Here is a 25,876-nt window from a genome sequence, read left to right as displayed (position 1 = left end):
CTTATCGGGGATTACGATTAAGGATATCACCTTGAAGGCGATTTTCCTAGTAGCCATTACTTCCGCTCGGAGAATTTCAGAGTTGCAGGCCCTTTCTTGCAGAGACCCCTTCCTGCGTTTTACGGAGGCAGGGGTATCAATTAGGACAGTTCCTTTGTTTTTGCCCAAGGTGGTTTCTCGTTTCCACTTGGGGCAGTCCCTGCATTTGCTGGCCTTCCGCTGGGAAGATTACCCTGAGCAATTCCGGACTCTTTGCTGCCTTGACGTGAGAGGGGCTCTTCTCAGGTATTGGCAGGTGACGAATGAATTTCGTCTTTCTGCCATCTCTTTGTCCTTTTTGGTTGATTGTGGGAGGCCTTCTCTTCGGTATACGTGGCATTGGGCAAGCAAGCCCCTTTGCAAGTACGTGCTCATTCTATGCAAGCTCAAGCATTCTCCTATGCAGAGTTCCATTTGGTTTCTCTGGAAGATATCTGCAGGGCAGCTACATGGGCTTTGGTCCATACATTCACTCGTCATTATAGGGTGGATGTGGCAGCTTGTCAAGATGTGGTGTTTGGCTCGTCGGTGATTTCTGCCTGGTTGGGGGGGTGTCCTGCCCTACTTAAGGACTACTTGGGTACATCCCACAAGTCTCTGGATTGATCTATGGGACGCCATGGAAGGAAAAATTAATTCTTACTTGATAATTTTCTTTCCATTAGTCCCAACAGATCAATCCAGAGGCCTCCCCTGGGTTTACTGTCTGCGGTTTTGTTGTGGTTGGTTAGTTTTTTTCACAGGTTCCATTGTTCTGAATGTTCCTTTGTTTGATTAATAAAATAAAATAAATTAATATAGAAGTGGTGGAAGTATGTTGGGCAGTTGGTCTGACAATGTCAGGAGAGTTTTCCATTGTTTCCATTCCACTGCTTTGGTATCGTTCATACTGAGGTTCTGTTGGCTGCACAGGTCCACATATAGCAAACCTTGGAGGTTCTCTCTATCTCCACCTGCTGGTAGAGGGACACAACCCACAAGCCTCTGGATTGATCTGCTGGGACTAATGGAAAGAAAATTATCAGGTAATAATTAATTTTTCCATTATTACTAGAATATGACTTGGAAAGAAAGTCATACAAAAAATTATCTCACCTTACAAACTAAAAAGAAATAATGCTCATAAATGTACTACACACCCCAAAGTCCACCACATAAAGGAAAAGGAGAAATTATAATTGGAGCCAAAAGGAAAAAGATTGATTTAAAAAAACAAAACAACAACAACAACAACAACAACAAAAAGGTAAGATATGACTACAGCCCACCTGTTATTTCTTCACAGAGCAGGAATAGTTCACCAGTTTAAGAATGAAACAGACCAAGCAATGAGTAGAGGTTAGTAGTAGAAATTTATCAGAGAGAAAAAAAGGCTAATTGTGAAGACTCAAAAAAACACATATTTTGCATCTTTGTATGTCAGCATACATTTACATGGATATTTTAGTAAAAAGGTTGCACAAATCTTTAATACTTTCGGTGACAGAGGAACTGTTGCCTCTTCTAGACGAGCAACATCTGGAAGAATATGAATTTGTAATCCACAGAAAAGAGGGTCTTTGGGTCTTTATGTTGAAAAACAAAGTCACAATCTTAATTGTTGGAACAGCCTGTCATTCGATAGGTGTTTCCAGAAAAGTAGTAAGGCCCATATCTTGAATTGGAGATATAGGTTTCCAGTGAATCCACCAAAACACCAGCTTTGTAGTTAGTTTAGGTTTTAAAGGAAGATAATAAACCTTCACACAGATGGAATTAAGGGCTCTGGAATTTTGACTGCCTGCAATTCATTTTCTAGACATCTCCTTGGCCGATATGTATTTTACATTAGGAAAGTTAATTAAACAAAGGTTCCTTTTCCTCAAGATGTTCTGCAAAATTTCAGTTTTATTATGGAGAATGAGAAGTCAATTCAGCTGTAAGTTCCAGCAAATCAACACAAGTTTTAAGAGCTTTCAACTCTTGATCCTGAGAATCCAGTCTAGTAGTTAATGCTAATGGCTGTTTATGAAAAGAGGAGAGTTGGAAAGATAAGGCATTACTCAGTTCCTCTATAACTAACCAAAAGGAATCCAAGGAAATTATCATGGGACATTGAAATGAGAAAGTGAAAACCGAAACACTTAAGGCAGCTCCATCTTCCTTTGACCTAGGAACATTCATGGATCATACCTCAGAAAAGGAAGCTCCACCTTTTTGCACTGCAGTCATTGCTGCTGCTGCTACAGCAGAAGCTGCCAAATTCCCTACTGGTGGTGTCAAACCCCCAGCAACTAATTGTAAGGAGAGAGTCAGGTAAGGGAGATGCCTCCTCAGTAGGCCTTGTGGACGCTCCCAACATTGCACTTTTGGGTGTTTTTTTCTTCATCCTTTTAAAGTTTCCTTTATTTTCATCGTGGCCACATTTTAGGCTGCAGGGCTTGGGTCTCTTCTCTCTTTTTGTGCCCTTTTTGATTGGCACCATCGAGGCTTTTGATTTCCTGGACGCTATTTTCCCACCCATGTTATCGGAGACTCCCAGCGGCTTCAAGCATTGTACTCACTACAACCGGACCATCTCGAGCACCGACCCTCACACGTGGTGTCTTCAGTGTCGGGCCCGACCACTTTCCAACTTCTTGTAAGCTGTGCAAGTTGATGAAGAAGTGGACCCAAGTGGCTCGAGGGGCTCAGCGTGAGAAACTTTTTTCTGAGCGGTCCGGTCCTTCGACGTTGACATCGGCATTGGCACCAAGGGCGTCGACGTCGAGGGAAGCAGCGACACCGGGAGCGCAGGTAATGACTGCTGGGAGCAATGAGGCATCTAGTGGGCCTCTACCCATCTCGGGGCCTCCTGCTGTGCAGGCCCCCCAGGACAGAAGCATTGTCATCGATCTCCTTCCAGACATGGTACCGAGAGCTCCGGGGAGCCGAGGGAGTCAGTACCCGAGAAGCGTCGGCTCTGGGAGGGATCGCTCACCCACCATTCAGGAGGTGCCAATTCGTCGGTCGTCCAGCAGCGTGGTACCGGCTCTCGAGCCCCCTCAGATTCTGGAACTGTCTCCTGCTCCGGCCCCACAGCCTTTTCCGATGGCAGCTCTCGACGAGAGCATCCGGGCCCTTCTTCCAGAGATCCTGGAGGGGCTGCTTCGTCAGTTGGCCTCGGTATCAGGGGGGTGCTTGCACCTCACGTACTGACTGTAGAGACGGTATCTGGGCCATCACCTGTGAGGAGGTTCCTGCCTTCGGTGCCGCTTGCGGTACTGGAGCTGGTTGCCACCCGGGTCGACTCCCCCTTGACGTCGGTGGAGGAAGCTTCACCGGAGTCCAGGCAGGGGTCAACTTCTCGACATCCCCCCACAAGTACTTCGAGGCAGGCTCGAGATCGGGCTGCTCTTAGGGAGCTTTTGTCCAATACCGAAGAGGAGTGCTCGTGGGAAGCAGAGGAAGACCCCAGGTACTTTTTGGAGGAAGAGTCTTGTGGGCTTCCCTTTGATCCTACTCCACCAATTGAAGTAAGGATGTCTCCACCTGAGAGTCTTATTTTCTCATCCTTTGTACAGGAAATGTCTAAGTACATTCCATTCCCTATGGAGGTTGTGGATGAGCCCAGGGCTGAGATGCTCGAGGTCCTGGATTATCTTTCTCCACCTGCAGAGGTTGCAACGGCCCCCCCTGCACAATACACTCAGGGAAGTGCTGATGCGGAATTGGTATTGCCCTCTCTCTAATCCAGTGGTCCCCAAGAAGTCCGAGTCCCAGTACAGAGTCCATGGAGAGCCTGTAATGGTGAAGGCCCAACTTCCTCACAATTCCATGGTGGTGGACTCTGCTCTCAGAAGAGCCAAGAGTACTAGAGACTATGCCTTGGCACCCCCAGGCAGAGAGTCTAGGACCTTGGTTTCTTTTGGGAGACGTACATATCAGGCTGCTGTGCTTGCCGCCAAGATTCAGACGTACCAGCTCTACATGAGCATCCACTTGCGGAACTCGGTGAGGCAACTGTCCAGTTTAGTTGAAGCACTTCCTCCAGAGTTTGCTGAACCTTTTCACCAGGTGGTCAGGCAGCAGAAGACGTGTCACAAATTCCTGGCCAGGGGGTCTTACGACACTTTTGATGTAGCATGCTGAGTAGCTGCTTAAGGTATAGTGATACACAGATTCTCATGGCTGAGTGTTTCTGACCTGGATCACAAGACCCAGCAGCGAATAGCGGATGTTCCTTGCTGGGAAGATAATCTTTTTGGAGAAAAAGTAGAGGATATGGTTGATCAGATGAAAAAGCATCATGAAGCCATGGATTCTCTCTCCCGCCGGACGTCTTCTGCTACTGCCTCCTCTTCTAGGAGGTTTTTTGGAGGGTAGAGGAGTGCTCCCTATTCCTATAATAGGCTTAGGTACACTCCTGCTTCTCGGCAGTCGGTTCAGGCTCAGTCCCAGCATGTGCATTCTCATCAACGCCGTGTGCCTAAGGCCCCTAGGGCTCCCCAGCAAAAGCAAGGGACGGACTTTTGACTGGCTCCAGTGCAGCATAGCCACAGTAAAAGTGTCCGTACCGGGCAGCTTGCCTGTCAGGGGGAAGTTGATATTTTTTCACCAAAGGTGGCCTCTTATAACCTCCAACAGGTGGGTTCTTCAAATAGTCTGGTTAGGATACACACTCAATCTGGCATCCAAGCCTCCAAATTGCCCACCAGGAGCTCAATTCGTCAGCTCCCAGCACAAGCCGGTACTTGCAGAGGAACTCTTCGCCCTTCTAAAGGCCAATGCGGTCGAACCTGCTGCACCAGGGGACGAAGGGCTGGGATTCTATTCCAGGTACTTCCTTGTGCAAAAGAAAACAGGGGGATGCATCCCATCCTAGACCTAAGGGCCCTGAACAAATTCCTAGTCCGAGAAAAGTTCAGGATGTTTTCCCTGGGCACCCTTCTTCCCATGATTCAGGAAAACGATTGGCTATGCTCTCTGGACTTAAAGGATGCCTACACTCACATCTCGGTACTTCCAGGTCACAGGAAGTACCTTCGATTTCAGTTGGGAACTCAGCATTTTCAGTACTGTGTACTGCCCTTTGGCCTAGCATCTGCGCCCAGGGTCTTCACAAAGTGCTTGGCAGTTGTCGCAGCATCGCTATGCAGACTGGGAGTGCATGTGTTCCCTTATCTCGACGATTGGCTGGTGAAGAACACTTCGGAAGCAGGGGCTCTACGGTCCATGCAGATGACTATTCAACTGCTGGAGCTACTGGGGTTTGTAATAAATTATCCCAAGTCCCACCTTGTCCCCGTTTAGAAATTAGAGTTCATTGGAGCTCTGTTGAACACACGGATGTCTCGAGCTTATCTCCCCCTGGCAAGGGCAGACAGTCTCCTGGCCCTAGTCTCCTTGGACCGAGCGTCTCAACAGATCACAGCTCAGCAGATGTTGAGAATTTTGGGGCACATGGCTTCCACAGTTCATGTGACTCCCATGGCATGTCTACATATGAGATCAGCTCAATGGGCCCTAGCTTCCCAGTGGTGCCAGGCCACAAGGAATCTAGAAGATGTAATCCATCTCTCCACCGGTGTTTGCAGGTCCCTTCAGTGGTGGACCATGACCTTGGAACGTCCATTCCAAATTCCTCAGCCACAAAAAGTGCTGACGGATGCATCCCTCCTGTGGTGGGGAGCTCATGTAGATGGGCTTCACACTCAAGGGATTTGGTCCTTTCAGGAAAAGGGTCTTCAGATCAACCTCTTGGAATTGCGAGTGATCTGGAACACTCTAAAGGCTTTCAGAGATTGGCTGTCCAACCAGATCATCCTAATTCAGACAGACACTCAGGTTGCTATGTATTACACCAACAAGCAGGGGGGCACCGGATCTCGCCGTCTGTGTCAGGAGGCCGTGCAGATGTGGCTTTGGGCTCGCCAACACGGCATGTTGCACACCTTAGACTGTAAGAGAGCACTGGCCTTTTACGTGGAGCGGACAAAGCTCTATAGACAGTTCACCCAGTTGTTTATTTCTTTCAATCCTAACAGGAGGGGAGTTGCCATCGGGAAAACGCACCATCTCTAATTGGCTGGCGGATTGCATTTCCTTCACTTACGCTCAAGCTGGGCTGTCTTTATAGGGTCATGTCACAGCTCATAATGTTAGAGCCATGGCTGCGTCAGTGGCTCACTTAAAGTCAGCCTGCATTGAAGAGATTTGCAAGGCTGCAACGTGGTCATCAGTCCACACATTCACATCTCACTACTGCCTTCCGCAGGATACCTGATGCGACAGTCAGTTTGGGCAGTCGGTGCTGCAGAATCTGTTCGGAATTTAGAATCCAACTCCACCCTCCTAGGCCCATTTCTGTTCTGTTCCAGGCTGCACTCTCACTTAGTTGTGTTTGTTTTTAGGTCAGTCTCTGTTACGTCCTCGCCATTGCGAGGCCCAATTGACTGGGTACAGGCTGCCAAAAGACCGATGCACGCTGGGAGCAGTGATGCATCGAGCGGGTCAGTACTGTGTGCTGCCTTTTGGCTTGGCGTCTGTGCCCAGGGTATTTACCAAGTGCCTGGCAGTTGTTGCAGCCTCTCTACTGTGAAGCTCCCGGCCACTGGGGTGATTCAGAAATGCAGCCTCCTGCTGGCCGGAGTCTCACTTGCCAATCTCCTCAGAGTTCCCTTGGCTCCCAAGCCAAGCTATGTATTGCACTTGGCCAGGCAAACTGCTTGGCCACAGACAGTTCCAACCAAAGCAGTTCCAAACCACCAGTAGTGAATCCCGGGTAACTCCAGCACAGAAGCAAACAGTTCAAAACAAAGTGGTTTCCTTTATCTTCTCCCCCTCAGAGTAACTCCAGCAAGCACAGCACAGAAGCAAACAGTTCAAAGTGGTTTCCTTTATCTTCTATGTCCTTAGTCCAGTAAGTACCTTCTTGGTCTTTGAGGGTTCCTTCTCCCCCTTTTCCAAGGCATCTCATCCACTGGGCATCAGGCTTCTGGCTTCACTGGATTCAGGTAACTGGTCCTAGGTCCCCATCTGTTCTCCTCCCTCCTCTTCAGGAGCTATGGTTTATATAGGGCTGCTAATAGCCCACCACACCCTTTCTGGGCCCCTCCTCCCCGTTCTGGAAGAGTCCAGAGCCTTCTGGGTGTCCTTCTCTTAACAGGCCTTAGCTGGAGCTCCCTCTGCTGGCCCCTTCAGGACATTACCCCGATGTCCCCCTTTGCATTTTCCCCATTTCTGGTAGGAGAGCGCCCTCTGGCGGCCTCCTCAGGGTAGGGCAACTACTGTGTTTATCACACTACGCAGACTGGGAGTGCATGTGTTCCCGTATCGCGACGATTGGCTCGTGAAGAGCACCTCCCAGGAAGGAGCTTTGCAGTCCATGCAGATGGCTATTCAAGTGCTGGAGCTACTAGGGTTTGTCATCAATTACCCAAAGTCCCATCTCCACCCAGTTCAAAAATTGGAATTCATAGGGGCTCTGTTGTGCACGAAGCCAAGAGCAGACAACCTTCTGTCTCTGGTCTCCAAGGTTCAAGCGTCTCAACAGATCACAGCTTGGCAGATGTTGAGACTTCTGGGGCACATGGCTTCCACAGTTCATTTAACTCCCATGGCACGTCTTCACATGAGATCAGCTCAGTGGACCTTAGCTTCCCAGTGGTATCAATCTACAGGGGATCTAGAGAATGTGATCCAGCTGTCCACCGACTTTCGGAATTCCCTTCAGTGGTGGACAATTTGATCCAATCTGGTTTTGGGGCGCCCATTCCAAACTCCTCAGCCACAAAAAGTGCTGACGACGGATGCATCCCTCCTAGGGTGGGGAGCGCATATAGATGGGCTTCATACTCAAGGAGCTTGGTCCCTTCAGGAAAAGCATCTTCAGATCAATCTACTGGAGTTGCGAGCGATCTGGAATGCTCTAAAGGCTTTCAGAGATCAGCTATCCAACCAAATTATTCTGATTCAAGCAGACTATCAGGTTGTGATGTACTACACAAACAAGCAAGGGGTACTGGATCTCACCCTCTGTGTCAGGAGGCCGTGCAGATGTGGCTTTGGGCTCCCCAACACGGCATGTTTCTCCAAGCCATTTATCTGGCTGGCGTAAACAACGGTCTGGCCGACAGGTTGAGCAGGATTATGCAACTTCACGAGTGGTCGCTGAACATGGCTGTAGCCAGAAAGATTTTCCGAGAGTGGGGCACCCCCTCGGTGGATCTTTTTGCCACTCGACTCAATCACAAGGTTCCTCATTTCTATTCCAGACTTCAGGCCCACGGCAGACTAGCGTCAGATGCCTTCCTCCTTCATTGGGGGACAGGCCTTCTGTATGCGTATCCTCCCATACCTCTGGTGGGGAAGACTTTGCTGAAACTCAAGCAAGATCGTGGGACCATGATTCTGATCGCTGCCTTCTGGCCATGTCAGATTTGGTTCCCTCTTCTTCTGGAGTTGTCCTCCGAAGAACCGTGGAGATTGAAGTGTTTTCCAACTCTCATTACTCAGAACAAGGGGGCTCTTCTACATCCCAACCTGCAGTCTCTGGCTCTCACGGCCTGGATGTTGAGAGCTTAGAAATTGCCTCCTTGGGTCTTTCTGAGGGTGTCTCCCGAGTCTTGCTTGCTTCCAAGAAAGATTCCACTAAAAGATGTTACTCTTTTAAATGGAAGAGGTTCACCGTCTGGTGTGACAGCAGGGCCCTAGGTCCCTTTTCTTGTCCTACACAGACCCTGCTTGAGTACCTTCTGCATTTATCAGAGTCTGGTCTCAAGACCAACTCCGTAAGAGTTCACCTTAGTGCAATTAGTGCTTACCATCAACATGTAGAAGGTCAGCCTATCTCTGGACAGCCTTTAGTTGTTCGCTTCATGAGAGGTTTGCTTTTGTCAAAGCCTCCTGTCAAACCTCCTCCAGTGTCATGGGATCTCAATGTCATTCTCACCCAGCTGATGAAACCCCCTTTCGAGCCACTGAATTCCTGCCATCTGAAGTACTTGACCTGGAAGGTCATTTTCTTGGTGGCTGTTACTTCAGCTCGTAGGGTCAGTGAGTTTCAGGCTCTAGTGGTTCATGCTCCTTATCTTAAATTTCATCATAACAGAGTAGTCCTCCGCACGCACCCTAAGTTCTTGCCAAAGGTGGTGTCGGAGTTCCATCTGAACCAGTCAACTGTCTTGCCAACATTCTTTCCCCGTCCTCTTACCCGTCCTGGCGAAAGCAAGCTGCACACTTTGGACTGCAAAAGAGCATTGCCCTTTTACGTGGAGCGGACAAGCCCCCACAGACAGTTCGCCCAGTTGTTTATTTCTTTTAATCCCAACAAGAGGGGAGTTGCTGTCGGGAAACGCACCATATCTAATTGGCTAGCAGATTGCATTTCCTTCACTTATGCCCAAGCTGGGCTGACTCTGGAGGGCCATGTCACGGCTCATAATGTTAGAGCCATGGCTGCGTCAGTGGCTCATCTGAGGTCAGCCACTATTGAAGAGATCTGCAAGGCTGCGATGTGGTCATCAGTCCACTCATTCACATCTCATTACTGCCTTCAGCAGGACAGTCGACGCGGCAGTCGGTTTGGGTAGTCGGTGCTGCAGAATCTGTTTGGGGTTTAGAATCCAACTCCAACCCTCCTGGACCCATTTTTATTCTGTTGCAGGCTGCACTCTCAGTTAGATATGTTTCAGGTCAATCCTTGTTATGCCCTCGCCATTGTGAGGTCCAATTGACCAATGGTTATTGTTTTGAGTGAGCCTGGGGGCTAGGGATACCCCACACGTGAGAATATCAGCCTGCTTGTCCTCAGAGAAAGCGAAGTTTCTTACCTGAAGCAGGTATTCTCTGAGGTCAGCAGGCTGGATATTCTCACAGTCCCTCCCTCCTCCCCTTTGGAGTTGATTTCTTTTCATCTATTGGATTCAACTGAGGAGCGTGACCGCGCAACGGGCGGGAAATCGTGTTCACGCATGCGCAGTACCGGCGCCTTGCGCGGTAGAACGCTCCAGAAGAGACTTCTGCGATTTTTTACTAAAATCCTCCGGGGGCCGACGTGACGTCACCCACACACGTGAGAATATCCAGCCTGCTGTCCTCGGAGAATACCTGCTTCAGGTAAGAAACTTCGCTTTTACTGCAGAAGGGGCTCCAACCAAATATTAAGCCAAGAGGTGTGAAGACTTATTCAGTCAATGCTTCTTGGTTTCTTATTATTATTTTCAATTGCTTATTTAATGCAATAGAATGTGAAAAATATTCAAGAGTATGGAGAGTTTTGCAACACCTTATACTGATGGGTACAATTTTATAATTCTGTGGATGCATAAAGCATATATGATTATTGTAGTTTTCCCTTCTTCCCTCTGCTTAGTGTGTTGTCCTTCTCTTTCTCTTCCTTTTCTTTTTCTCCTTTTTAATTTAGTCTGTATGCTTAGTTAGCATCACTGATAGGTGGGATGGCAAGTACTCAATAAACTTGAAATTTGTTATGCAAAGTATCCCCTTTGCGGACTTTGGTTTATTTTCAAAATAATGGTATGCATGTACTTCTGCTGTGAAAAATAATGGAATTTATGCACTTAAAAAACAGCTATATTTTGGCATGTACAAATTTTCTTTGCTAATTTTTCTGCCTACCTGCATATTTTCAGAAGTCAGCATATAAATGCAAACCTTTTCTTAACCCTCCTCCCACTAAAGCCACACTATCAGTTAAGTTTATGCATGTACAGACTGGATGTGCATTACTTCCTATGAATATTTGGTGGATATTATTAAAGAAAAGCCTAGCAATGCTTTTTGAACATTACCCCCATAAGGAAGAATATGCAAAGTACTACATGGTATTTTAAAGATTAGCTGTTTTGCGTTACCAAGTTTCAGAATATGTAATGATCAGTTAAAAAAGGAGGGTGGGAGTTAAAGTGGAATAGTAGAGCAAAAATCTATAAATGAGCAAATATTTATTTATTTATTTATTTATTTATTTAAACTTTGACTATTTCTTAGGATTCCCAGAGCAAGCAAGGAGGATACAGTATGCATCAGCTTCAGGGCAACAAGGAATACGGGAGTGAGAAGAAAGGTTATCTATTAAAGAAAAGTGATGGGTATGTAAAAGAATTTCCATACGTAATACATTCAGTATGTATATGCCTAAAGTATGTTTTTGAGATAAATATGTAGATTTTTGGGGGTGAGCATGGCATGTGTTTGAAATTTTCAACTACTTCGATTTCCACTTCATTTTACTTTTTTAAAGTCACCTAAATTATTGATTGGTTTCTAAATTCTTTCTTTCTTTCACATTCTTTAAGAGTCTTTCTGTAAGCTCTGTGTCGCAGGCGAGGACTGTATAATACATACAGAAGTGTATTTTCAAAGCACTTAAGCTATGGAACTTTGTAAGTCTAAGTGCTTTGAAAGTGAGCCTCATCGTCTGCTTGGCTTATAATGCATTCACAATGGCGTCAAATGCCTCTATCATAGCCACTGACACAAAAGGGAAGGAAGCAGTATGACCAACAAGACACTGTGGTTCCAAAAACCACAGTATAGCGACGTGTATTCAGTCAGTGAAAGCTTTATTCCATGTAAGACTTGACATGGCACTGTGTTTGGGAGAGATGTATGCCTCAGGAGTCTAAAACATGCAAAAATAAATATAGTCATCTAAAATGAAAATATAAAAACATTAAAATATTCAATACAAAAACACCTAAAAATTTAACATTATATGTGTACATAAAGGAGGTATGAAAGGGAGTAATTACATACAAAATAAATTCAAAATGTAAAAGAAATTAAAAAGGTGATATAAAAATATGAGTAAACCAGGATACATATACAAATATGGTGAAACAATAATGTGTAAAAAGGTAGAAATATCCTAATTACATAAAAGTGATAAAACTACTGGCATTCAATAATGGATAAAAAGATATATAAATCCAAAGAGTCTATACTCAGTGGCTGGTCACAAAAGACACGTGACTGTAAATAAACAGTTAAAGATTAGCACCAAGAAAAGATGTAAAGGCAAAAAAGAGAATGATACATATATATAGGACAATGAGAAAGAAGAAGAAAAAAAAGGAGGGGGGAAGGAAGGGAAGAGAGAAAAGGGAACAAAGCTCTACCAATAAAAGTATGCATGGATAGAAGCAAAACTCAAAGATGGGCTAAGAAAATAGAAGACTCTCGTGCTGTAACAGATACAGCTGTGCATGTAGAGGACAAAAAAAAATAAGAAACCAAAGAGGATGTGAGCCTGAATAAACACAAATTAGAAAGGGAATGGGGGACATTAGATACAAATGTGAGTAAACATCTAAGAGGGAATACATGCATAAAAAGGAGCAGGCAAGGAACGCATAATAGAAGCTTGTCTGCACGGGTAGACAAGGTGATGCAGTGAAAGCAAGTGGTAAATTGCTGGGTACGCCATAATAGGAAAAACTCAGGGCTACTGTATAATCAGTCTGTGCAAAAAGAGGGACATCTAAAAGAGTGATGGTTGATGCTAAAAGACTGAAAAAAACTGTGCTGAATGTAGCAACGCGGGGTGACTCAATAATGAGATAAATAAAAAAGGGACCTTGGTACATCTAAAAATGAATATACCAGAACCAGAAATCAAAAATTGAAAAAGAGTATTTGCAAAATGTGTGTTGAATATCATGCCAAAGTAATATAAAAAAAACCTAGTAGATAAATCGAGAGCAGTATCAGCTAAGTTAAGTAGTGGAAATAGAGCTAGAGCGGAAAAACACCACTAGACCATATATAACAATTAGGAAAACCAAAGAGAAAAAACAGAAGTGTGTAGGCAAGTAGGAAGAAAGAAAATAAAAGAAATGGCTAAACTGCCATAGAAGTGGAAAAAAGAAGAGCTGATAAATAAATAAAAATTGCCTGAAAAAGAAGAGGATAAGCCAGATATGCCAAATGTACCCTCAAAAAGGCTGTGCTAGTAAAAGAGAACCATGAAAGGCGGCAGTGAGGTAAATGAAAAAGTGCCTTGGAACAAATTTTTTAAAAAAAGGGATGGATGTACCAAATGCAGAAATAAAAAAAAAAAGAATGTGTAAACTTTGTCAGGAAAAATATGCTGAAAGTGTCATAATGAAGTGTCTAAATATAACAGATCAAGGCGCTAATAAAAAAAATAATAAATAATAATAGCGAAGTCAGCTAAACTAAATCCTAGAAAAAAGATAAAGCGGAAAGACACCACAAGGCCATATGCAAGATATAGGGAAATCAAAAAGTGAGGGTAGGATTGTATAGACAAGTTGTATATGTTAAAAGGAAGGAGTAGAGTGGAACACAATGGTTAAATTAACGTAGAAGTGAAAGAAATAAACCGACATAGAAGTGAAAAAAAGTGCTAGAAAAGGAAAGGCTCAGTGTACCAAACTTACCTTTAAAAAGACTGTACTAGTGTAGAAAATCAAGGAAGATGACAGTAAAGAACTGGCTAAAACTTCCAAGTAGAACTGAGCTACTGTAATGAGATTGTAAATATAGTGTAGAAAAAGGCGCCAAAGGTAAAAACTCTACACATGCTCATAGTTACAAAGGCGGCAGGAAAATGAAAGTTTGGTGATGAAGAGTTCAAAAGTTTCAGAATTTTTTTTTTATAGAATAAAAACATTGACAGTATCATTAATGCATATGTGTAATATGCAAATGAAAACCCAAAAGACCGAGTAGGACTGGATAGAGAAAGGGCATAATCAAGGAAGATATAAGTTTAACAGAAAGGCTCTATAGGAATAACCCACAATAGGGCACTATATGAGTGCATAGAACTAAAAAGTGCACTAATAATGAAAAGCTAAAAAAAAAAAATCTTGATGTCCAGTATAATTGGAAAAAAGTGGTACTAATTACATTGCAAGCAACAAACCATCATGATACAACCAGCCAAATAAAACAAGCACAAATGAATATGTAGTGTGATTCCTGAGTAATCTAAAATGCAAATCATACAAATATAAAATGATAAACATATAAATAATCATAACTGAATAAAGGCTCTTAAAAAGGAACTGGAATATAAAATTGCTAAAAGGCAAAGAAATACATATGCATGAAACATCAGATCTGTGTATGTAAGCTTCTCCGAGGACAAGCAGGCTGCTTGTTCTCACTGATGGGTGACGTCCACGGCAGCCCCTCCAATCCGGAATCTTCACTAGCAAAGTCTTTGCTAACCCTCGCGCGCCGATGCGCACCGCGCATGCACGGCCGTCTTCCCGCCCGAAACCGGCTCGTGCCGGCCAGTCTTCTTTTGTCCGTGCTCGGTACGGTCGTGTTTCGCCGTTCGCGCCCCTAAAGTTGACCTCGCGCGTCTCCTTTTTTGGTTTCGCTACAAAAAAAAGAAAGATTTGGAAGAGGACCTTTCCGGTCTTTTTCCCTTCCCGCTACTTCCAGTTTTTGCCCCGGTAAGTTTTCTTTTGTCTTCGGGGTAGGCCTTTTTCAGGCCTCGGGTCGAATGTTTTTTTTTCTTCCCCTCGTTTTTGGTGCCTACCGCAATTACAAGTTTCGATTTCGCCGGCGAGATTTTTCCGCCCATGTCATCGAAGTCTCCCAGCGGCTTCAAGAAGTGCACCCAGTGCGCCCGGGTAATCTCGCTCACTGACAGGCACGCGTCGTGTCTTCAGTGTCTGGGGGCTGGGCACGGCCCGCAGGCCTGTAGTCTCTGTGCCCTTTTACAAAAGCGGACTCAGGTAGCGAGATTGGCCCAGTGGAACGTTTTGTTCTCGGGCTCTTCGTTGGCATCGGCACCGGGGGTATCGAGTGCATCGACGTCTCCAGCGTCCAGACCTTCATCCTCGACCGCCAGTGCATCGAGGCATCGACCCTCTGCATCGGCACTGAGACATCGGACGACTGTGTCGACGTCGATGGTACCGGGACATCGTCTGCTGATGTCGTCGGACGGTGGTGCTTCGTCTGGAGTGCAGGTGAGGGCTGTCCATTCCCCTGCTGGTGGCGGTGAGCCTTTGGGTGGGTCTCCCCCTATCCTGAGGGCTCCTGCGGTACAGCCCCCCCGAGACCGACCTTCTTCGGCCTCGGCCCCGAGGAAGCGACAGCTGGATTCTACGTCCTCCTCGTCGGTGCCGGGAAGCTCTGGTGACGTGCTTCGTCCCAAGAAGTCGAAGAAGCATCGACACCGGTCCCCTTCCCGTGTCGGCACCGAGAGCTCTGGGTCGCCGAGGGAGTCGGCACCCAGCAGGCATCGGCACCGAGAGGACCGCTCACCCTCTGTTCAGGAGGTGTCGATGCGCTCCACTCTGGACAGCCCGGAACAGCCTCCACGCCCGGAACAGACTCTGACATCGACACCTGCATCGGCTTCCACGTCTTTCTCCACAGCTGCTCTGCACGAGAGTCTCCGGGCCGTTCTCCCAGAGATTCTTGGAGAGCTGTTGCGCCCTTCCCCTCCGGTACCGGGGGTGCTTGCGCCACTGGTACCGTCGAGTGAGGCGCCGGCTAGCCCCTTGCCGGGGGTGAGGTCTCCGACATCGGTGCCCAACAGACAGTCCGCCCAATCGTTTGTTTCTTTTGACCCCAACAGGAGGGGAGTGGCTGTGGGGAAACGCACCATATCCAATTGGCTAGCAGATTGCATTTCCTTCACTTACGCCCAGGCTGGGCTGGCTCTTGAGGGTCATGTCACGGCTCACAGTGTTAGAGCCATGGCAGCGTCAGTGGCCCACTTGAAGTCAGCCACTATTGAAGAGATCTGCAAAGCTGCGATGTGGTCATCTGTCCACACATTCACATCTCATTACTGCCTGCAGCAGGATACCCGACGCGACAGTCGGTTTGGGCAGTCAGTGCTTCAGAATCTGTTCGGGGTTTAGAATCCAACTCCACCCCCCTAGGCCCATGTTTATTCTGTTCCAGGCTGCACTCTCAGTTAGTTGGATAAATTGTTAGGTGAAGCTCAGTTATGTCCTCGCCGTTGCGAGGCCCAATTGACCATGTTTGTTGTTTTGAGTGAGCCTGGGAGCTAGGGATACCCCATCAGTGAGAACAAGCAGCCTGCTTGTCCTCGGAGAAAGCGAATGCTACATACAGTGGGGGAAATAAGTATTTGATCCCTTGCTGATTTTGTAAGTTTGCCCACTGACAAAGACATGAGCAGCCCATAATTGAAGGGTAGGTTATTGGTAACAGTGAGAGATAGCACATCACAAATTAAATCCGGAAAATCACATTGTGGAAAGTATATGAATTTATTTGCATTCTGCAGAGGGAAATAAGTATTTAATCCCTCTGGCAAACAAGACCTAATACTTGGTGGCAAAACCCTTGTTGGCAAGCACAGCGGTCAGACGTCTTCTGTAGTTGATGATGAGGTTTGCACACATGTCAGGAGGAATTTTGGTCCACTCCTCTTTGCAGATCATCTCTAAATCATTAAGAGTTCTGGGCTGTCGCTTGGCAACTCGCAGCTTCAGCTCCCTCCATAAGTTTTCAATGGGATTAAGGTCTGGTGACTGGCTAGGCCACTCCATGACCCTAATGTGCTTCTTCCTGAGCCACTCCTTTGTTGCCTTGGCTGTATGTTTTGGGTCATTGTCGTGCTGGAAGACCCAGCCACGACCCATTTTTAAGGCCCTGGCGGAGGGAAGGAGGTTGTCACTCAGAATTGTACGGTACATGGCCCCATCCATTCTCCCATTGATGCGGTGAAGTAGTCCTGTGCCCTTAGCAGAGAAACACCCCCAAAACATAACATTTCCACCTCCATGCTTGACAGTGGGGACGGTGTTCTTTGGGTCATAGGCAGCATTTCTCTTCCTCCAAACACGGCGAGTTGAGTTCATGCCAAAGAGCTCAATTTTTGTCTCATCTGACCACAGCACCTTCTCCCAATCACTCTCGGCATCATCCAGGTGTTCACTGGCAAACTCCAGACGGGCCGTCACATCTGCCTGCCGGAGCAGGGGGACCTTGCGGGCACTGCAGGATTGCAATCCGTTATGTCGTAATGTGTTACCAATGGTTTTCGTGGTGACAGTGGTCCCAGCTGCCTTGAGATCATTGACAAGTTCCCCCCTTGTAGTTGTAGGCTGATTTCTAACCTTCCTCATGATCAAGGATACCCCACGAGGTGAGATTTTGCGTGGAGCCCCAGATCTTTGTCGATTGACAGTCATTTTGTACTTCTTCCATTTTCTTACTATGGCACCAACAGTTGTCTCCTTCTCGCCCAGCGTCTTACTGATGGTTTTGTAGCCCATTCCAGCCTTGTGCAGGTGTATGATCTTGTCCCTGACATCCTTAGACAGCTCCTTGCTCTTGGCCATTTTGTAGAGGTTAGAGTCTGACTGATTCACTGAGTCTGTGGACAGGTGTCTTTCATACAGGTGACCATTGCCGACAGCTGTCTGTCATGCAGGTAACGAGTTGATTTGGAGCATCTACCTGGTCTGTAGGGGCCAGATCTCTTACTGGTTGGTGGGGGATCAAATACTTATTTCCCTCTGCAGAATGCAAATAAATTCATATACTTTCCACAATGTGATTTTCCGGATTTAATTTGTGATGTGCTATCTCTCACTGTTACCAATAACCTACCCTTCAATTATGGGCTGCTCATGTCTTTGTCAGTGGGCAAACTTACAAAATCAGCAAGGGATCAAATACTTATTTCCCCCACTGTACCTGTAGAAGGTATTCTCCGAGGACAGCAGGCTGATTGTTCTCACAAACCCGCCCGCCTCCCCTTTGGAGTTGTGTCTTCCCTTCTCTTTGTCTTGCTACATATGAGACTGGCCGGCACGAGCCGGTTTCGGGCGGGAAGACGGCCGCACATGCGCGGTGCGCATCAGCGCGTGAGGGCTAGCAAAGACTTTGCTAGTGAAGATTCCGGATTGGAGGGGCTGCCGTGGACGTCACCCATCAGTGAGAACAATCAGCCTGCTGTCCTCGGAGAATACCTTCTACAGGTATGTAGCATTCGCTTAATGCTAAATCTGGGGATAGCAAGAGTGAATAAAGAATCAGGTAGAGTAGCTCATAAAAAGGGTGTAAAGTCAACCCCATGGTTAATTCCAAGAGGAATGACAGTTTGGAAGTTAAATATTAGCCTCTGTTCTTCTTGAAGTAATTCCTTGTCAACATATGGTCACCTTCAGTTGGTTTTGAAAAGCTGAAAAAGAAAAAAAACTTCAAATTGTCACTAACATGTTGTGCTTTCAACCAATGTTTCACGAGGGGTGCAGATTACTTCAGTTTATTTTGGTGTGGTGTTCAATGATTCTTGTCTTGATCATCTTCGTGGTTTTACCAATGTATAATAACTTACAGGGACATATAATAATACTAGTAAAAAAGGCCCATTTCTGAAAGAAATGAAATGGGCGCTAGCAAGGTTTTCCTTGGAGTGTGTATGTTTGAGAGAGAGTGTGTGAGAGAGAGAGAGTGAGTGTGTGTGAGTGTGTCTGTGAGAGAGAGAGTGTGTGTGTGAGATTGAGAGTGTGTGCCAGGGGCCCCTCCCTCCGTGTTCCAGGGTCCCCCCCTCTGTTCCTCCGAGTTCCAGGGTTGTCCCCCCCTCCCTCCAAGTTCCAGGGTTGTCCCCCCTCCCTCCAAGTTCCAGGGTTGTCCCCCCCTCCCTTCCTCCGAGTTCCAGGGTCGGGTCGTCCCCTCCCTCCCTCCGAGTTCCAGAGTCGGGTCGTCCCCTCCCTTCCTCCAAGTTCCAGGGTCACCTCCCTCCCTCTGAGTTCCAGGGTCGTCTTCCTCCCTCCGAGTTTCAGGGTCCCTCCCTCCCTCCAAGTTTCAGGGACCCCCCTCCCTCCCTCCGAGTTTCAGGGTCCCTCCGTCCCTCTGAGTTTCAGGGTCATCGTCCTTCCCTCCCTCCCAGTTCCAGGGTCATCATCCCTCCCTCCCTCCCTTCCAGTTCCAGGCCCCCTCCCTCCGATTTTTAAAAGTCATCTTCACTTACCAAGTCAGGGTTACGGCGGTGGCCAGCAGTGGTAAAATGCGTGCAGGCTCGGCCCTTCTCTCTTTTTCTCAGCTGTGGTCCTGCCCTTGCGGAAACAGGGAATGAGGGCGGGACCACAGCTGTGAGAGAGAGAGAAGGGCCGAGCCTGTACGCGTTTTACCGCTGCTGCCAGCCGCCGTTACCCTGACTTGGTAAGTGAAGATGACTGTGAAGTGTAAGTGAAGGAGGGAGGGGGCCTGGAACTGGAAGGGAGGGACGACAACACCCTCATGCGTGTGACGTGCCCTTCCCTCTCACTGTTCTGCCCTTGACGTCATCACGTTTTGACGCGAGGGCAGGACAGAGAGAGATGGTGACAGACTGACGAACCTTACGAAAGCTTCACTTAAAGTGTGCCACGGTCAGCTTCAGAACGTTGGAGGTGCTTTTTATTATAGTAGATAAATGACATTGACACTAGTGCAGTCAGATGTGTGTTCAAGGATGGATTTCTTCTCAGTGCCGTACATGGATAAAAGAAGAAATTTTTAAGGTGTGCTTACATAATGCTACATCTGCCACATCTAAGTTGACTCTTGGGGATGGTATCATCTCCAGGATACGGTATGGTTGGGAGGGCAAAGAGTGGCTAATGTTTCTCCCAAATTTCTTCCTCAAGAATAGGAGACGAGTCTCTTGTCCTTAAAGCATTTGTGGACTTCCAAAATATGGTTGTTCAGAATGTTTTTCAGGAATAAAGATAAACTTTTTTTAGGACTAAAAATTTCACTATTTCCTGATGTTTCAAAAGAAACATTAAAAAAAAACGTAGACAATTTTTATTATTAAAACCAGAGGTATTGCGACTAGGCGCAACCTTTTACTTAAAATTTCCTTGTAAATGCATAATTTGTTATAAATCATGCAGATATGTTTTCATGGACCCATTACAATTAACAACGTTTGTTACATCTAAAAGAAGTGAAGTAGCTATATAGAATTACCTTGTGTTAAGTTTTCTAGTTGCTATAGTTTTCTTTATATTTTAATTTTTCCTTTTCATATAATCCTCCTTATGCTGGATCTCTTCTCTTAAAGTGGACTTGAGTGCTTAATTATAGTAATTTATAACTATATTAATGATCTTTTCCATTTTGATGTAGGATTATAACACTTTCTAAATCAAGTGGGTCTCCTTGTAAAAAATTCTTATATGTATGAAAAATAAAATTAAAAAAAAAACTTCCTTTCTTCACGGCCTTTGTTTGTCAGCTCTTTCCTTTACAAACTCCAGTTTACTTTCCTGAAGTCAAGGTGACCGTTTTCACAGATTTTACTCTTGAAGTCCCTAGTTCTGGAGCCTATCTGTCTGGCTTTGGTTGTTCTCAAGCCGTGCTCCCAGATAGGACAAAGGTATGTTAATCAGGGGTAATTTGTTTGTTTTATTTGTTACATTTATACCCCACATTTCCCCACCTATTTGCAGACTCAATGTGGCTTACAAAGTACCGTAATGGCGTTTGCCATTTCGATTGATAACAAATACAAGATTGTGTTGTGGTCAAATGAGGTAGAAGTGAATCAGGTGTGGTTATCCCACACCAGGGTACAATAAGGTTGTATACTGGGGAAATTACATAGATGACATTTTTGTTACGGAATACTACTGGCTGAGTTACTCCAATTTGTGGAAGAACTTAATGGATGTTATCCTACCATCAAGTTTGACTGTAATTTCTATTATGAACATTTCAGTTTTCTAGATGTGTGGATTAAAAAAGAAATTGAGAAACAAAAGGGCTATCAGGCTGCTGGGCAGCATTTGGTCCATTTAACATCCTTAGTGATTCCTGAGGGAGGGGTGAGTTCTCAGAAGTCAGAAGCTGCAGCCATCATGACATAAGGTATTCAAATCCACCAGAGTATCTACTCATCAGATGCTTCGTCTACTCGGTCACATGGCCTTAACTTTCCATATAACCCCTCTGTATTTTTCAGTGGACACTCTCCTCTCTGTGGTCTCAAGCCAAAGGATTACTCTCAGCCCTTATTCAAGTCACTGCACAGCTGCTGAACTCTGCAGTGGTGGATGGTGTCCCAGATCTTAACCCGGGGTCTTCCATTTCAGCCCCCTCCACATCATAGGATTTCACCATAGATGCCTCCATGGTAGATTGAGGAGCTCACCTCGAAGGTCTCCACACACAGGGATCTTGGTCCCTACAAGAGAAACAACATCATATCAATCTCCTAGAATTGTGAGCAGTTTGGAACACCCTCAAGACTTTCCAGGACCATATACTTAATCAGTTAATACTAGTTTGCACAGACAAACAGTTTTCAATGTATTCTCTCAACAAACAAGGAGGAACAGGTTCTTACCACCTCCATTCACAAGCAATCCAGATATGGACATGGGCAGCTTCTTGAAACATCTTTATAAAAGCTGTTTACCTCGCTGGCAAACAGAATGCTGTGGCAGACAAATTAAGCAGAGTCCTTCAGCCTCACGAATGGTCCCTCAGCATGCCTGTAGCTCATGGAGTATTCCACTAGTGAGGGACCCCACAGATAGTCATGTTCTCTTCTCTAAACAGCAAGCTTCCCTGCTTGTGTTCCAGACTCTACGCTCCCAACTGTGTAGCCCCAAAAGCCTTCTTGTTCCACTGGGGAAAGGACCTTCTGTATGCCACTGCCTCTCATAGGTAAAACTCTTCTCAAACTGCATTGAGATCAAGGAACCATGATTGTAATTGCTCTGTACTGGCCTCATCAAATATGATACCCTCTTCTACAGTTATTGTCCAAAGAACCAATGAGGTTAGATCCTTTTCCAACCCTAATAACACAGAACAAGGAGTTTCTCGTCCATCTAAACTCTCGCTCCCTAGCCCTGTTGGCTTGGTTCCTGACACACAGATTTACATTCTTTAAATCTTTCTGAAGGAGTTTCTAGAATACTCCTAGCCTCTAGGAAGCCTACTACACAGAAATGTTACGATTTCAATTTGAACATATTTTCCCTCTAGTGTGCAGACAAAACACTCGACCCTACTAGGTACTCTCTTCCCACTTTTATGGAGTATCTCTTCCATCTTTCTGATTCTGGAAGTGACATGTTACCAGGATGATGAAAACATACTTGTTCCTGAGGCACTGATTGAACAGCCATTACTCATCTGCAGCTTCTGTGGATTCCATCGCTATAGAAATTATTATTGACTTTTTTCTACACATTGCTGTTAACTTCAGAGTTGAGAGGAACAGGCTTACACCTGAGACCAGAAATGACATCTTACCGGCACACTGAAAAGCAGACTTGGCTCTGAGGCATCACACTTCAGGTGTTGTGCTGAAGGGACGTGCCAAAGAGGCAGGCGATGCACCTGTGTGCGTGGATACTGTTTTTTAAAATGTTTACTTTTCTAATAGTGTCGAGAGTTTGATGCCCATTTACTACTTTGCGTCTTAACTCAATAGATTTACCAGAATAATGATGGATTGGTTAAAGATCTATATAGGTTCTAATACTGAGTGATCCAAATGCAAAGAGAGAGCTAATGGTAAATGGGATGTCTTTCTCATCCTCCCTCCTTGAATATTTGAACAGAATGAATGTTAATAGATACCTAATAGATTGTTCACAGTATATGACGAGAACTATTGAATTCATGACTGGAAATAGAAAATGATGTCATTATAATCAAGGAACAAAATACTTGTCTAAAGGTAGACATAGAGGTTACAACAATTTAGCTTCCTTGGAACAAATGAGGAACTCGGAGATAGTTCCTATACCATGATTTAAATATTTGCTCTGCACGAAGCAAAGAAGACCTTATAAGGGAATGGATAGATGAACATCAACCAGGATTTCTGTTTTTATCAGAAACTTTGTTGAATTCAGGCATTGACCCTACCCTGAACGATTTGTGCATGTTAGGATATAAATTTCTTTCCCTATCAAGATGGTGAAAGAAGGGAGCAGCATTGGTATATTATGTAAGGATTTCTTTTAAAATTAACTTTGAAGAGTCAGTTCGGCATCTTTGGAAATTTTCCCATGTAAGATATGATACTATATTAGCTGAGTTTTTAAATTGTATTTTATTGTATTGCCCTCCTGGCAAATGGTCATTCACTAAGGATGAGTTTTATTATTTTATTTTGAAAAATGTTTTATACTCATTATATAACTTGGTAATAGGAGATATAGATTTGCATAGAAGGTCCTAAAGTAGCAGACCTAAAATTTTTTTTTTTTTTAAGTAATTTAGAATTAACATTACCTGGTGTTCACGAGAAAGGGCAACATCTTGATTTACTAGCTTATTCTGATAGTGTTCTTGATGAACTAACTATTTTTTTACACTGATTTGGTATCTAATACTTTAGTTAGATCACTATCCAACGTATTTTCGAAAGAGATCACCGGCCATCTTCCGACACAAATCGGGAGATGGCCGGCGATCTCCTGAATCCGGCCAAATCGGATTTTGGCCGGCGCCAACTGCTTTCCGTCGCGGAGCCGGCAAAACTTCAAGGGGGCGTGTCGGCAGGGTACAGAAGGCAGAATGGGTGCATGGTTACGAGATGGCCGGCTTCGCCCGATAATGGAAAAAAGATGGCCGGGTCTGACGAGCATTTTGCCGGCTTCACTTGGTCCATTTATTTTTACGACCAAGCCGCAAAAAAGTGCCCCAATTGACCAGATGACCACCGGAGGGAATCGGGGATCACCTCCCCTTACTCCCCTAGTGATCACCAACCCCCTCCCACCCCCCCAAAAAAATTTAAACATTTTTTTGCCTGCCTGAAATGTCATACCCAGCTCCCTGACAGCAGTGTGCAGGTACCTGGAGCAGTTTTTAGTGGGTGCAGTGCACGTCAGGCAGGTCGACCCAGGCCCATCTCCCCCCTACCTGCTACACTTTTGGTGGTAAATGGGAGCCCTCCAAACACCCCCCAAACCCACTGTACCCACATGTAGGTGCCCCCCTTCACCCCTTAGGGTTATGGTAGTGGTGTAGAGTTGTGTGGAGTGGGTTTTGGGGGGGATTTGGGGGGCTCAGCACCCAAGGTAAGGGAGCTATGCACCTGGGACCAATTTTTGAAGTCCACTGCAGTGCCTCCTAGGGTGCCCGGTTGGTGTCCTGGCATGTCAGGGGGACCAGTGCACTACGAATTACTGGCTCCTCCCACAGCCAAATACCTTGCATTTCGCCGGATTTGAGATCGCCGGGCCCGGTTTCCATTATGGCCAAAAACCGAAGCCGGCCATCTCTAAACCCGGCAATCTCAACATTTGACCTAAATGTTGAGATTTAAGCGGCCTGAACCATATTAGCAAAAGAAAATATGGCCGCCCATGGAGATGGCCGGCGCTGTTCGATTATGCCCCTCTATATGTCTTCCTTTAGAATATATTGGCAAAAATCAAAACAAAATAGGGCTATAGCACAGCAAAGTTCTTTAAATATTATTCACAGGAAGAAACCTGATGAGTTACAGTTCTGGAAGGACATTACACCACTGATCCCCAAACTGGATAAGGATCAGGTTAACTGGTTAAATAATTGGAATAATATTTGTAACTAGACAAGATAGCACCTATATATGAGACGAAGGCTATTCGTCATAACAACAGATGGCTTAATGTGGAATTGCAAGTCTTACTACAAAAATGTAGACAACTAGAAAGACATTAGTTTAAAGATAAAACAGATTATAATAAGTCTAATTGGAGGCTAACAGTAAAGGAATATAAAAATGCCATTACTCATGCCAGAAATACATATTGTTTGGCGGAGCCGGCAAAACTTCAAGGGGGCGTGTCGGCAGGGTACAGAAGGCAGAATGGGTGCGTGGTTACGAGATGGCCGGCTTCGCCCGATAATGGAAAAAAGATGGCCGGGTCTGACGAGCATTTTGCCGGCTTCACTTGGTCCATTTATTTTTACGACCAAGCCGCAAAAAAGTGCCCCAATTTTTGTGTCATCCTTGTCCTGCTATTCCTTATATCTACTTTATCCCTAAAATCCATAAATCTACCAGGGACCCCCCAGGCCGCCCAATAGTATCCACTAAGAATTCAGTATTAGAGCCTTTATCTAAATACATCGATATGATATTGAACCCCTTGGTTTCGAGGGCAGAATCCTACGTGAGAGATTCTATGCATTATATACAAATGCTTGAACAGCTAGAACCCACATTGAATAAAAAAGATCTTTACATGGTGGGGTTAGACGTAGTTGCCCTTTACACAAATATTCCCCAAGATAGAGCTATACAGATAGCGTGTGAGCAATTTGAAAATCTTCACATTTCGCAGCTTAAAATTGAAGTACTGAAGCAATTATTAACGTGGGTGGTATGCTATAATTACTTCAAATTTGAAGATCTATTTTATAAACAGATAAAGGGGGTAGCTATGGGGGCAAGTGTTGCTCCTTCATTAGCATGCCTCTATATGATGTACTTTGAGAAAAGATATGTGTATGAGTCTAGATGGTTTCAATATATTACATCTTGGAAACGATATATTGATGATGTGATAATGTTGTGGCATGGCCCCATGGTAGAATTAAGGTCATTTCTGGAGTATTTAAATAGTGTAGATCCTAACATTAATTTTACTTCTCGAATAGCCCAAAATGAAATAGAGTTCCTTGATATTAAAATAAGTAGAACAATGGAAAAAGGGTTTGCGACTACTATTTTTCGCAAACCCACTGATCGCAACGTTTTGTTACATTATCAGAGTTTTCATCATCAGGGTTTAAAAAAAGGGATACCGACTGGTCAATTATTGCGTCTCAGACGATTATGCTCCTCTATCTCAGAATTTAAGAAACAGGCTGCTGAAATGATAGAAAGATTTAGAGCTCGGGGTTATCCAATGAAGATCCTTAAAAATGCATACAAAAGGGC

General features: G+C 45.3%; 1 protein-coding gene across 2 annotated transcripts in view; it reads left to right on the top strand.

The window, feature by feature from the left end:
* ASAP1 (ArfGAP with SH3 domain, ankyrin repeat and PH domain 1) overlaps positions 1 to 25,876 on the top strand; it is an 803,986-nt gene that overhangs the window by 372,102 nt on the left and 406,008 nt on the right. For both annotated transcript variants that reach the window (XM_030219214.1, XM_030219206.1), the window contains exon 12: positions 11,011 to 11,111. In XM_030219214.1, coding sequence (XP_030075074.1) covers positions 11,011 to 11,111 — 101 coding nt within the window. The remainder of the gene's footprint in view (positions 1 to 11,010; positions 11,112 to 25,876) is intronic.

This window comes from Microcaecilia unicolor, chromosome 1, assembly GCF_901765095.1.
Source record: "Microcaecilia unicolor chromosome 1, aMicUni1.1, whole genome shotgun sequence".
Lineage (NCBI taxonomy): Eukaryota > Metazoa > Chordata > Amphibia > Gymnophiona > Siphonopidae > Microcaecilia > Microcaecilia unicolor.
This window is presented reverse-complemented; position numbering and strand designations above follow the sequence as displayed.